The sequence below is a fragment of the Falco cherrug genome, chromosome Z, assembly GCF_023634085.1.
Source record: "Falco cherrug isolate bFalChe1 chromosome Z, bFalChe1.pri, whole genome shotgun sequence".
Lineage (NCBI taxonomy): Eukaryota > Metazoa > Chordata > Aves > Falconiformes > Falconidae > Falco > Falco cherrug.
The window spans coordinates 1,795,357-1,809,900 of record NC_073720.1 but is presented as its reverse complement, the minus strand read 5'-3'; the positions used below and the strand labels follow the sequence as shown (position 1 = coordinate 1,809,900).

Below are 14,544 nucleotides of genomic sequence, written 5' to 3'. Positions count from 1 at the left end.
ATTATTCTTTTATTTCATAAGCCTTTACCTGCCAGCCCCCCCCAGGCCTCAGTTTTGAAATGTTTTTTTTCTTCCACATTTCTTTTTCTGAAAACAAGCTTTCTCCATTCAGGTGGGAGATGTATTGCCACACAAGTGTCACAAAAGGGCTGGTCCTGTCTGTTAGAGGAAAGTGGCCCCAGTGATTAGCGTGTAGATAACTTGAGACACCTGAGTTGTCTCATTAAAATCCATGGGACTACTGGAAGGTGTAAAGTGAAGTGTGGATTTAGGTGCTTGTCTGGATAAGTGAACTGATTCTCCTTTGATATAAATGATCTATTTTGATACAAGGTAGCAGTCAAATAATTTTAAAAAATGTATTTATCTGGATAATTCATACTGTAAATTCATAGAAAGATGTAAGGATGGACCATTTGTTTTCCTGTGTTTCATCAGCAGAGATGTAAAGCTTTTTCCTCCACGTGTATAATTGCTCCGTATTAATTTGGGACTGTGCATTACTGCTGAGCCGTTGCAGTCAGCCAGTCACTTTTGCCCTAACCCGCGTTTATCCCACATGATATTTCCAGCAAATAGATTACAAAGTTGAAAAGCAGCTGAGAAGACAGAGATCGAACCTCTCTCATATGTCCCCATGTTTCAGCAGCCTGTGTTGTTTTATTCTGGAATTGTCCTTTCCCAGCTCACTGTTCTGATACCTGTTTTGAAGCCATAGCCCGTAAAAAACATGTGAAGCTCAGCAGTGCAGTCCCAGGGCTTGCTCGGTACCCTATTCTGAAGAGTAATTAAATGACGTCTTTCTCTTTTGTGTTTAATTTATCTTTTTACTTTTTCTCCTACTATCCAGTATTTCTAAACTAAACTTTGCCTCTTTCTAGGAGGCTTTCCCGTGCGTTGATTATCACCACAAAAAATCATTTTTAGAGACTCATTTTCTTGAGGAAAGATTTATTTTTTTTCCCATCTGAGTCTTCAAATAATGTTTTTCATAGAGTTAGATGTTCTGTCCCCCCGAGAGGCACCGTCTTAAACAGGAGCATCCTGCCACGGAGCTACAGGCGACTTCACTTCTACCTGTTAGTCTCATCTTTATGTTTCAGCTTTTAAAGTCACTTAAACTGACACTGTTATTACTGATAGAAACAGCAACTAACCTGTAGAGTGGCATTTGATCCTATTGTGATTTTTTGTTGTTGTTGTTGTTGTTGGACATTTATGAGAAAATTACCTCTCATAGTGCCAGATAAGCAGTATACCCCATCAGCTCTTAATTGATTGATTAACAGGGCAAAGATCTGGCTTGCTGTTGCTGTACAGCGCTCCTTCCCCACGCTGCAAGTCCAGACTGCCAATCTCCTTACTGTCAGAAGCATCGGGAATGGATGAAATTCTGAAATAGTTTTAATTTTCCAGCTCGATTGCTTTCAGTTTTATGAGCTGCGACATCTCTCTGTGGGAGCAGCCTTGCAGATCCCTCCATGCCTGCAGATGGGCATTGCCAGACACAGCTCTAGTTGATGGCACAGGTAGTTTTCGCCTTTTGTCCTGTTGGGTAGAAAAACCTGTGGAAAAGCTATGAGATGCAGGGCCAGCAAAGATTGTCCTCGTTTATGTACAAGTCTGATGTTACCTTCTGGTTTCTGCAGTTGTTTTGACTTCTGTAGTCTCATTATACAGGGTTCATCTTGGTACGCCTCATCCTCCAAGAACCAGTTCTGATGGGAACAAAGGCTTTTTGCACCCCAGGAGACAGATCCATTTCCATCCGCCTCCTCAGACCAGATGATCTTCAGCTTCAGATCCCCTTCACAGCTTTGATGGGTGCCCTGTCTGTTGGGTTATTGGATACGAGAATCTACCCGCATCCCCAGTTTGGAAATCCTCTGTTGAAGTTTCCATATTGGTTTTATGAGACACGCCTAGAAATACCTTGCGTGATCCAAAATGTGTTTTTTTGCTTTGTTGAAAATCCTAAACCAACAACCGAAAAACCCCGAGTTTTAGATTAATCAAATATTGAGCAGAACATTTTTTCCAACTCTGAAATCAATAGACTAGAATGGCTGCAGGTTTAAAACTGGAACCGGTTAGCAACACAGCACATCTTACTGCAAAACCCTCTTTTCAGAGATTCCCCGCTGTCCTGCCTGCTGTCCCACATGGTGGTTGATGATGGTTGTAAGCGTTTGCCAAGAGCAGAATGTTAGGAAGATAAAAACATTTTTTTTAAATTGCTACTGCGGCCACTTTCTGGGGTTTTAGCCAAGATGTATCCTTCCTCAGCCTGGCTGGTGGTGATCTCCGGCAAGAACACGTGGATGTAGCAGGCTTGATCCACATCTAGCCGAGGTTAATGGAAAAAATCTCCTTGCCTTGGAGTTTTGCATTACCACCTTGCGAAACCAAATTACTGCAATCTTTCTGAGAAGGACAGGGCTTGCCGGCAAAGCTGATTCCATCACATTTTCTGTTCCGTATGTAGATTATCATATAGATCCTTCCTCTTTGTCACTAGCACCTAGTAAACCCTCTCAACACTTTGTACCGTTCATTTTTTTTCCTGCGTGCAAACCCTTCAGCTGGGACAGAGCTTTCCCAACAGGATCTTCCCACCACTTTCTAAAACACTGTTGCTGTTTGCCTTGCTGCTGCCAAAAATTGCTTCCCTCGTAAATCCCAAGGTGGTTGCTGACTTCTCTGAGGTGCAGTACAGGCTTGGAATCAGAAGCGTACAGGCTTTTCTCTTCCTTCAATCCTTCGGTTACAGCTGACAGAATTCATGGCAAAATGTCCTATTCCTTCTTCTCAGAGATCTGACTTCTTCCCAGCTAATTTTAGACCTTTGATGAGCAGGTGTCTGCTCTGTGCCCATCACATCAGCGCACCATGCAGCCAAAGGGGAGAGAGAGGATCTGCTGAAAGGTAATTCATCCAGCTTCTCAGCAGGCTTGGGAAGGTGCTTCTTCCCCTGGATGATTGAGGGAGGTGAAAGAACCAACAGCAGCTTATCCCTCGCTTTTAAACACCTGAAGTTCAGCTGGAGGGATGGGAGACATCGTCCAGCCTTCTTGCTTTGAAAATCTGGAAGTGCGTGAGCAGCAGATAGGCAGAAAGGTCCCTACAGTTCTCTTCATGTTGCTCCAGCTCCAGCGATTGCCAAGCTTTTGCGAGTAATGGATTTTGTAATCGTACAGCTGTTTTACCTATCAGAATATTCAGAGTTGGTCCTAGATGCAGACCTTGAGGAACTCTGCTGCTAGCCGTCTTCTACTCCAACGTCCTCCATCCAGCCTGGCTTCTTGCCGTTTGTCCCTAAACTAGCTCCTTTCGGGTTTTGCATCCATCTCTCTTTTCTCCGCTCTTAACTCCTTTTTTCCATGTCACCATTTTGCATCATCATCCAGAACGCCTGTGACACGTGAAGCACGTAAGGATTGTTGGTCATGAGGCTGGATACAAACCCCACATCCATTGCGCGTGAACACAGCATCTTCTGCTGCTGTCGGAGTTTCCCGCAGCTGGGGACTGGGCTGTGGAAACACTGCCAGGCGAAGAGCAGGAGCCCCAAGCCCTCTCCCTGAAACGAGTTGTTCTCCCCTGGCTGAGGACATCACCTCGTGTCCCACTTGACTCAGCTCAAAATAACGTAATGCCAAGGAGCTCACCCAAAGCATCTTTATCAAGAGGATGGACGCGAAGGCTCTGTTCGTTTTCTTCACTGTCCATCATGATAATGTATAGATATGTGCAAATGCATATGGATTTAGGAAATGGCTTCTTTTTGGCTGGGTGCAGGACCGTGGTGATGTGCAGTGCTCCCGGAATACCGAGGATGGTAGTGCAGTGAGTTCAGCGGCAGCCTGGGAGAGGCGGCGGTAGCTGCAATTTGCACCTCGTAGCCATATATTATCTGACTAATGAGCCATTGAAATGTTTAATAACCCCACGGAGAAAATGAAACTTTTAAATGGTAAATCTGTGCTGGGGCTGCTCAGAGTTACACCTGAGTATCGGTATTGTTGTCTGCCTCTTGCAGCACCACTTCCAAGGTTTCCTCTTTTTTTCATTTGGGAGGCTCCCGCGGAGTTGGAGAACATTAGAAACCAAAGCGATTTTAATGTAATTAGCTGCTCATTTGCATAAATTAGTTTACTTACAACCTTCTGCTTCCAGAATTCTCTTTGAGAGGCTTGCTTGGTCTTTTTAATGTCCTTTGGGGGAAGAGGGCTCAACTGTTGGACTAATTACGTATTACAGGCGTCACCGTGAAGACAGTCCTCGCTGCAAAGCGTTCACTGAAGACCTTGCAATAGGCACAAGGAGGGTTTGCTCAGCTTCATATCAGTTATGAGCATTATGACTTGCCTGTTGCTTTTGTGAGCTAAAGGGCAAAAATGATGCACAAACCAAACTTACTAATCATCATTATGGCTTCTCATTAACAATATCCAGGAGGGAACATCTGTCTTTGTGCAGAAGAGTGGGTCTTCAAGTCCAATTACTACAATTGATGAGTTGCATACAAGAAACATGATTTTTACCACGGGAATTAGAGGATTACAATAGCAACATACGCTGCATTCCACGTGAGCTCCTCACCACCACATCAGATATTTACTTCCCCACCAGCCCATGAAAATCAAACAAGTCACAATGCAAAGTCACTTGTATAAAAAAAAAAGCCTATTTGGGTCCATTACCTACCCAATAAACAGCATGAATGCCATGGTGGCTGTACCTTCTCCTTTATTTTTCACATCATGGTGATGTCCCAGGATGCAATCAAGATTCCCTCTAATGGGAATTGAATAAATTCCTTTTCAGCAGGGCACGCAAGCGCTGCAGGAACAGAAGTAGCAGCACAGCTGCCAGCTGCAGGGGCCATAGCTGCCCTTTTCTTCTTTGCTGAGCACTGCAGGTGTTTTCAAAGCCCTGGGTGGGGCGGAAAAAATTGTTGAGGGGGTACAGCCTGTATACCAGGCAGCTCAGAGTTGGTTTGCCTGTGATGGTACTGTCCTTCTGCTCTTGAATTTTCCAAATCGGGCTGTTTCATTTCTCCATGTGCAACTGTGGGGTGCATACGGGGAGTGTCGGTGTGCGCGTCTTCTCCCCACATGCTTCTTTGGAAATAAGCTTTATTTGGTAAGAAATGGAAGTGGCAAACAGTCCCTTTTTTTAAAAAAAAAAAAACAAAACACAACTCATTTGAATGTGCGGCACTTAGAAGATGGAGTCTCTGGGGATAGCTGTATCGGCTGCTTTTACCCTGAGATACAGGAAAGTCTGAAGGCTGGTTAATTGAGAAGTCTTATAGCTATTAAACGGGGGCTGGAAGAGCAAGAGTATCTTTGTGGGGATCTCTTCTAGCTTCTATTGAGCTTTCACAGGTTCATAGCTTCAGCTAAATGGGAGTTATCTGCAGGTCTCTGCCTCCATCTCGCAGCTCTTTACTGGGACTCACTGTTAACGAACGTGCTGCTGGCAAATGGCTTTTCCTCTGGTTTTCCATTGCGTTTTCCTCTGCCTTCAACTCATTAAAACTGTGAGCACGATTCTTTGAAACAGGGGAAAATTAACCAATGGCTTTTGGCTGCTGGCTGGAGCCATGGGGGTGCGGAGGGCTGTGGTGGCTGCAGGGATCTGGGGGGATCTGGGGGGCGAGAGCCACGGCAGCGGCTGCCCATCTTCCCACACTGGCATTACCATTCAGGCAGCGCTACTGCAGGCTCCGGAGCCTTGCTTTCGTGATGTGGTAAATGGTCTGTAAGAAAAGAGAGGCAACCAGGTGGGCGCCTCGTGATGAAGGGATCGGGCGAGGTGTTAGATAGTCCCGTCTTGCCTCCCTTTGCCACAACAGGGCGGGCCAGATGATCTGGTGAGGTCCCTTCCGCCCCAGGCTGCTCTGTGATGCTCTGGGGAAAACAAATGGGTGGGGAAAACAGATTCCTGAATAGATGTTTTGGTTTTGCGTGGAAACCGGTGGGGGTGTGTGTGTGTGCGTGTGTGTGTGGCTGTTCTGAGAGGTGGGTGTTGGTGTTGGTGTCTGTCTCGGGTGGATTGAGACATCTCCCAGGCTCCTGGTTCCAGTGTCTCAGCTCCAGAGCTGTGGGCATCCTCGTACAAACCTGTCCTGTGGCTGGTCCCTGGGACAGCCCTTCCTCTGGGCACGGTTTATGGCTGGAGTGGCTCAAGACCCTGTTTTTCTCTTTCTGGTCCAATTCTGATGCCATGGCCAATAGCCGACTTGACTTACTGATGCCTTTTAATAGGTCTAGTAACCATGATCAGCTACTAAACCAATGGCTGTTGTTAATTGTCATTATTATGGTACACATTTTCGTAACAACAAAAAATCACAGGGCTTGCTGAAGGTCATAATGGAGGCTATATATAGAAAAAAGGTTCTTTATTTATGATTCATCTCCTGGATGTCAACAGGAGTCAAATGAACAGAATAAAAATTGTGCCCAAGTCCCATGGGAGAGGAAACCTGCGCTGTGAGACTTACAGTGATCCCTTGTGGGGATCTGCTGTGCCAAAGGGGATCCGCTGTTCCCTGGTGGGGGTGCGGGGGGGGATCTGGCAGTGTCCTGCCCGGCGAGTATCAGCACATCTAAAGAGACAGAGGTGAAACTGGCCTGAGGGCACAAGTAGGCGTCAAAGTGGTTTAATGTCCATAGAGGGGAAGTCGGAAAAATAGATTTGGGGGCCCTAGGTGGCTGAGAGAAGAGCCAAAGGCACTGGCTGCGATGCGTTCGGCCTCACGCTGGGAGCGCAGCGATGTCTGAGCCGTAGCTTCAGGGCAGCAGGGTTATGCTGGCAGCGAGCAAGCTGGGAGCTGCCATCCTCTTTTTTGGCCTTGAATCTATAATGCATGAGATACTCGATCTCAGGTTGGCTTTATCAGGCAACGCTGATTTTAAAACTATCCCTGCGTACCCCAACTCTTTGCCTTGTGTGCCTCTGTTTCCACTGATGGCTCTCACGTCTCCTGCAGCGTCTTGCCTAGAGCTTGTGCCGTGCAGAGGCGTATTGCCCAGGACAAAGGTTTTATTCTTTGATGTTTGAAACTATTGAGAGAGAGAAAGAATTGTTAATTTCCTCTAGGAGAGAGCTGAGACCTCTGGGTTGATGCATCTTTAAAGGGCAGCTCAGGCAGTCCTGCGGCTCCGTGGGGCGGGCAGGAGGGGCTTTGGCAGAGCTCTTAAGAAGGGAGATCCCTTTCAGTCAAAAAAATAGATATATTTTTATATTTTTTTTCCTTCCTTCCGAGCTGGGGTAAAAAGTCAGAAAGAACTAATTTTTATTCTTATTTTTTTGGACAAAGTTGAAATACAATTTTTATCTTAGCTTGTTCAGTGACCCACCTGGAGGGCTGCTCTCATCTTGAGGGAGTTAAAAAAAAAAAAAAGTAAAACACTAGGGGAGAACCACAGAAAGGAGCAAAAATAGTGGAGGACCACAGAAATAGCTGCCGTTCCCCCAACCCGGCCACCACTCCATGCTCTTCACTCTCACTGTCTCCCTCAAACACCACACGGAGTTGGCAGTGCCCTGCCTGGCAGGGACCACCAAGCCCAGGTTTTCTTCCTGGAGTGCAAGGTTTGTAGGTATTATTCCAGGCATTATTCCCAGGAAAATGGAAGTTTCCATGTGAATACTTGTGCTGCTGCAGAAGAACAGATGTTGTCAGAAAGTAACGTCGACAGCGATCGCAAACGTGCTGCCTCAGAGCTCTGCTGGGTGCAGCAGTGGGGTTCGGACCGGCGGGGTTTGGAATCTAATGGAAAAGTTTTTAGAAGGCATTTGTGTCGGTTCTGATGCTCCTCCGGGAAGAATTACCGGGAAGCCTGCCGGGGAAGGAGGCTGTAGGGTTACGACCGAAACCACAAACAGTCGTGATTGAACCAGCTGCATTTCACCCACCCCACCCCCCATTTCGCTGCCATCCCTTTTTGTCCTTCCTACAGGTTCTCAGTATGACTTTTATTTTTTTTCCAGGGCCTAACCACCCCAAGGCTCAGGTGAAGACGGCGTCCCTTGGCTTGGCAGGGAAGGCCAGGTCACCCCTGCTGCCCGTCTCGGTGCCCACGGCCCCAGAGGTGGCAGAAGAAGGCCACAAGACGACGGAGGACTCCGCCAACGTAAGAACCGGCGCCCCGAGCTCGCGAGGCTCCTCACCATCCTGTTAGAGCCTCTGAGCCCCAATCTACAGATTAATTTTGAGACAACGGTCTGTCCCTCCTTGCCTCGGGTATTACGCTGCAGCTGAAGGCTCTTAGAAAGCCAGTAACGAGTTCGGGCAGCCGGTAAAACTTTGCGAGTGGCTTTAATAGACTTTGGCAGCCGTGATACGTGGGAGAAGCGAGTGCTTCAGTTCTGTGTGAATATTATCCATGGGACAGCTCACACCGCCTCTCTTGAGCGCCCTGAGATAGCGGGGGATGAGAAGGAGGGGGTGAGAAGTGTGATAAGGGAAGAAAATAATTTTGGCAGGAAAAAAGAGTCTATAGTAATACCAGATAATGGTAAGAAGAATAACATTGAAGAAGTAGATAAGTGAAACTGAAAAGGTGGTAAAATTAGAACAGTCTTTTAACTCCTATTAAGACTGTTAGAGAAAGGTCTCATGTGGTCCAGAAGATGAAATAGTGGAAAAGAAATAGAACGAGGGGAAAAAAAGAAATACATTAAAATCACATTGTGTATCACCTCTTTTCATCTGCTTGCACAGCAGAATTTTTTGCTAGACGCTATAGCAGCGATTTGTCCAATGTTTTGTTAGTGAATCCTTTTACATTTTCAGCCTAGCTAAAGGGAAAGACAAAAGATTTGGTTTAGATGTAGGTCTGGAGGGTTTGGGTGTGTGGCCTGATTAATGCAGGACAACAGCGTTTGATTCCTGCCTGTCCTTATCAACGGCATAAAAATATAGTTCTGCGTAGAGTCGCAGCAGGATTCTCGCATTTTGCTGGGAAAAGGGGACATGGGATGATGTAAGAGCCATGGAATCTCCTACTGGAATGGGAACGGGAAGGAAATGCCCTCTGTGGTGAAATTGCTGGCATAAGGAGTAATTTCACACAGGCCATTTGGTAACGCAAAGTGCAATTTCAGCTCTCAGCATCTTCTGTCACCACAGCAGCACGATTTAGCTCTCGGGAGAGACGCTGCTCAAGCTCCACAAGCATGAGGGCAGTTACAGGCAATAACAGTGCAGGCAACAAGCTCATCAGGTGGTCAGAATTTGAGGAGAAAAGCTAAAATGTGGGGATTTTTTTCTTTTTTTGAGCTTGACTCCACAGGTACTTTTCTAAGCTGCCTGCTCCATCCCACCTCAGGGACTGCAGGGCTTATACAGAAATGTCAGATCTTTTACTGGATAAAGCCCACATATACAACTAACTGGGGGGGTATATATATATATATATATATATGTATGTAAAACCATCCGAGGTTTGTCTCAGTGTCTGAAAGCAGTGGATCACTCCTCTTGCTCTTGCCTTGGAAATTTTGGGGGTCAGTGATCGTCAAGAATAGGGGCAGTGCTGGTACCTGTAGGTTTTGCTGCAGATTCTCAGCTACCCAAACCCAAAGGATAACTTTCCTCCAGCCCAGTTAGGCACTTCTGAAAACTGTTCCCAGTTCTCTGCTCCCTCTAAAGGTGATGGTGGCAATTTCCCACCACCAGCAAGGGCTGAGAAGTTGGGGTAATTGCCGGCCAAGCCTGCCCTGGCAGAGGACATGTTTAGATGAACGTTTGATGTCTCTGTTGGGTGCTAAAAAATATCTATATTGTCGCCCCAAGCATGGGTGCATGCAGTGCAAGGGAGGGAGCTGGGGAAATGGCGGCTCAGGGAGGGGTCACTAATATTTCCTATCACTCTGGCAGGGTCACCCCTGGTTTTCAGGGTGCTGAGCCCAGAGAGGCTTTGCTATCCCCTTTGGGAGCATCAGCCCATCCCTGAAGGCTCCAGGTCCCTGAGGACGGTGTGGGGATGGGGTCCCTGTGCAGTTGGGTTTGGTTCCCATCCCACCACCCGCTTATCTGTGTGTGTTTGTGTTTGCTCCCAGGTTTATGAGCAGGATGATCTGAGTGAACAGATGGCCAGTTTGGAGGGGCTAATGAAGCAACTCAACGCTATCACAGGCTCAGCCTTCTAACAGCCCTTGATAAAGCGATAATTATCCCGGAGCATTGCAGCATACCAGGATTTCACACATACCACCCACATACACCACCCCATAAAATCATCTTGTTCCCAGTACCACTCCTTCAGCACCACGAAGATTCCTGCAAAGTCCTGAAAGGAATGATAAAAATAAGAAAAAAAGGAATTAATGAATAATCATGGAAATGTTACGGAACCGTAGATCTGGCATCTCAAGTGATGAAAGTGTGGCAAAGCGGGTGTTGTCGTCACTGCGGAGTCGTAGGTGATGCCACTGGATTGCTCCTTTTGATCCACTAGTCTTCATAGAGCTCAAGTTGTCATGACTAACTCATGTTTTACTCCGTAGAGGTTTGTAGCTCTTTGTATAGGTCTAGTCTTACCTCATGCAAGTCTATTTTAAACATAGCCCATGCCATTAATGAGACAGTGTCGTAGGTCACTCGTTTAGGTTGGTTTAGTTGTTGTTTGTTTGTTTTTTTAAATACATAATTACTGACTACCAAAACACCCATAGCAAATAATCACACCACCACGCCAAAAATCTGAAGGTTTTCCCAACAGCACAAAATGAAAAGACAAATTACTAATTTCTTTTATCATCTCTGTCAGTCAACTCGCATGAATGGTGGGGATGAGCGAGTTGCTGTCGAATTCAGCCGTTTTAGCAAGTGTTTGTAAATCCTCCAGTAGTTCATGTTTTATGAAGAAAAAAAAGAAAGTCTCTATTGGTGGCCTGCTGCCAGCCAGCCAGTGTACATGCAAAAAAAAGAGGGCATAATATGCAATCTTCTCTGGCATGCAGTCATTACATGCTTAAGCCTGTAGTAAAACACGTCTGGGTGGCCTTGGTGCCAGACCGCCCTGCGGTGACATTGGGGAATGCTACTGGGGCCAGAGCGGAGGAAGATGGAGCTGGATTTTCCCCCGGCGTCCCCCGGGCTGGCTCCCGCCCCAGCACCCGCCCGCCGGGAATGCTGATGGGCAGAGGGTGGGGAAGGCCAACGGGTGGCAGGCGCTGGGTGCTTCCCGCGGGCAGGACATGAGCATGGGGGAAGAACCATGGAGGCCGATTAATAACCAATAAATTAATTAGGAGGGCTTTTCTGCAAGCGTCGTGTTTCCTGGTTGAGATCAGCAGCGCTCAGAGCGGAGAGCAGCAGGACACCAGGAACCATCTTTAGGGATTCCCTCTCCTTGTCCCAGTGCTTTAGCTGTGCATTACCGTGTTTATTGACAACGATAACTGGCTGAATTGACTAAATTTTGTGTGCATACATTTTATTGCTAAATTTTCAGCTGCATTCAGCATTAATCTCTGTTTATGCAGCTGAATCACCAAAAGGGAGTTAATTTGCATATTTATCAGTTAGGAGGCTGCAAAACCCAATAAGAGAGTTTCAGATGAATTATTCCATTCAGCTCTGCCTTTGATTTCAAGCTTGAGTGGGTCATAATTTTAAAAGAGCATGGAAAGGATAGGATCTTTACAACCTAATAGCTCCTTTTATTAGGTGGGTAATTATATGTGAATCTCCGAATAAAATATTTTGAGTAAAATGGCACTGCAACAGAAGTAATAATTCAGATTATTTTCTACGGCCCTGTGCTGGAAAGGAAATCAGATGTCAAGGAGGAATTCAAATGCTTCATTAGGAACTCTAGTGTGTTTGTGAAAATGCTCCTTTAAAAATGCCTTGTTATTCAATTTACTAAGATTTTAATGAAAAATTTCTCAAGAGTGAGGCAATCTTGTTTGCACACAAGGCTGGGCTTTCCAGTTCTGAAAGATTTGTAACCAAAAAAACCTCCGGTAAACAGAAAACGCACAGATCTTTTCCGCTGAAAACCCAGCTCGGCATTTTTATATTTTTTTTTGTTTTTTTCAAATTTCCTTCAGACAGCCAAAAAAGTGCTGTAGCCTTCAGCTCCCCTGAGCCATGTGACTCTGAATTTGGGCAGGTTGTCCTAAGGAGCCTTGGAGATGTTCCCCACCTCCATTTGAGGACAATTTTAGTACAATACCTAATTAATGAGTAAGCAGGCATTTCTTTGGAAATTTGACCTTAACTAGCAAAACTGGAATGTCTTAGCATAGTGCTTCCACATTTTGTGTTGCTGATGCTCTATTTATTTGCAGTGAGCTTGGCCAAAAAAAAGGTATATTTTTTTTTCTTTTTGCTTTGCGTTTAATTTTTTTCCTCCAAAGCCTAAAAACAGTTCAAAAGGCTGAGCGTCTTTGTGGACTGCTCAGCTGTTCACTTCTGGGGAAAAGGTTCAGTCAGTTTGAGAACCTTTTTACTTTTTGGAAGGGAGAGGATAATCTGCTTGTTGTTCTTGCATGTGATCTTAATTACGGCATGGTTTAGGGCTGGACATTGATACTGCCAAAATTTTGCCGTGGGGTTTGTGGTGTCACTTCTCAGGGGGTGAGGACCAGCACATCCCCTATACTGGTCTGGCTGGTTTGTGCACCCTCATGTTTAGGCACTGGGAATTCCCAAATAAAAGTCAGCCAGAATTTGGAGAAGCACAGAGATACGTCCCTGGAAGCATCCAAGGCCAGGTTGGATGGGGCTTGGAGCCACCTGGGCTAGTTGAAGATGTCCCTACCCATGGCAGGGGGTGGGACTAGATGGCCTTTAAGATCCGTTCCCACCCAAACCATTTGATGATTCTCTGATAGTCACATAGCTCCCAGCAGGATTTGCCCACCCATTTCCCAAGAGGTTTGCAAATGCTGCGGAAGTTGGTCCTTGCTCTCCCCATGGTGATGCACATCCCAGTATGCTCTGGCAAGTTTGCACTGGTAGTGAGGGAAGTCTCAGCCACGAGGCTCCTGCGCGGCTTGGATGCTGCAGTAAGATTCTTGCCATCAGCACTCCTTGAGCATCTTCTTTCTGTAGCTTTGCCTTTAATTTTTTATAGGAGCATCTTTTCACCAACCCCTTCCCAGAGCCAGCTCCTTTAGAAACTGGCTGAGGTAGGGCCGCTGCTTGTCTGGCCCGAGTCCCTCCTTGACATTTGGAAAGACCAGATGAGTTTTCCAAACATTTCTCTTCTTCTGGGCACATTTGCAGTGTGTGCTCACTTGCTCTGACATCTTCTGCCCAAACAACCCATGCAGACCAGAAGACACCAGGCAGCCCAGCGACAGTGCTGGTTGGCACGCAGAAGGGTGGGAGTGAGTTCAGGGGGATCATCCCCGGGTCCTTCCAGCGCTCGGGAAGCATCTGATGTTTTCTCCTGCAGTCAGAGCTGATGGGGTAGTTCCTGCTGTAGCTCCCCAAGGGTCCTTTCCCGGCACGGCCCCCTCGCCAGCACCTAACGCTGGATCCTGCAAACCCAGGCGCAGGCGCTGTCACGTGCTGCTATGAAGGGGCAGCAACACCAGTGGTAGGAGCAGGCGCAGATGCTGGCGGGGTGGGAGCTGGCAGCGTTCCCGAGGTGCTCCTCATCCCTAAGGAGGTGTCAGTGAGGCAGGCGCTCGAGCAGGAGGCAAATCTGCAATCCCCTGGCCTCATTTCTGAGATGGATACCTGGAAGCTGGATGGAAGAAGGTTGTTGTTAAAAAAAAAAAAAATAAAAAAAATCATAATCCTCCTGGCTTCATAGGTGAGCAGAAATTGTTTTTCCTGTTGGCTTCATTTCCCCACGTCCCCATTAGCTGCTCAGTGTCCTGTCTGGTGTCGAACTGGGTTCTCAGAGGCTCTGTGACCTTTTTTATTTTTTTGAAACGTTCTCACTCAGCAAAAGGCATTGAAGGCATCCTCATTCTGGGCATGGCCAGCCCCCGCGTGGTGAGCGGCACGAGCCGGCGTGCCTCACTGTGCGTGTTGTTCCACGCACGCGGAAGTGACGGCGGTAGGAGAAGGACCGATGCTGTTTTTATTCTTGTAAAATACTCCTGGCGATTCACACCGTTTGTGAATCGCTGCCACATTGGGGATAGGGCGGATGGGGGGAGGGGGGAGGGGGGAGGGGTGTACTTTTTATAAGTAATATTTAATTTATTATTTAGAGTGTTTTCTTTTGGATAATTTATGATACAAGGGATACCTGGCTGGAAACCTAGAGCAGGCTGTTAAAGCTGCAGTGTGCCCATGTCCCTGCGTGCTGGGCTCTGGCCCTGCCTTACCTGTCCCAGGCGTGAGGATTGGGAAGGTCAGGCAGCAGGATGGTGCCACCGGGCATCGCCAGCGCCGCGTATGCCCCGCAGCTGTGGTGGAGCACTGGCTCCAGCCTGCAGATTCAACATCCTGGCACTGGTGAATGCCATTTAATGGGCTTAGCAAGGTAATTCAAAAATTCTTTAGCATACTAGTGATATGTTTATCTGATAGAAATGGGTTATACTACAGCTTTAACT

General features: G+C 46.8%; 1 protein-coding gene across 1 annotated transcript in view; it reads left to right on the top strand.

Moving 5' to 3' along the window:
- DCC (DCC netrin 1 receptor) overlaps window positions 1-14,109 on the top strand; it is a 556,872-nt gene extending 542,763 nt beyond the window's left edge. The window contains exons 28-29 of the mRNA XM_055699136.1: window positions 8,005-8,147; window positions 10,078-14,109. Coding sequence (XP_055555111.1) covers window positions 8,005-8,147; window positions 10,078-10,167 — 233 coding nt within the window. The 3' untranslated portion in view covers window positions 10,168-14,109. The remainder of the gene's footprint in view (window positions 1-8,004; window positions 8,148-10,077) is intronic.
- The last annotated feature ends 435 nt before the right edge of the window (window positions 14,110-14,544 follow it).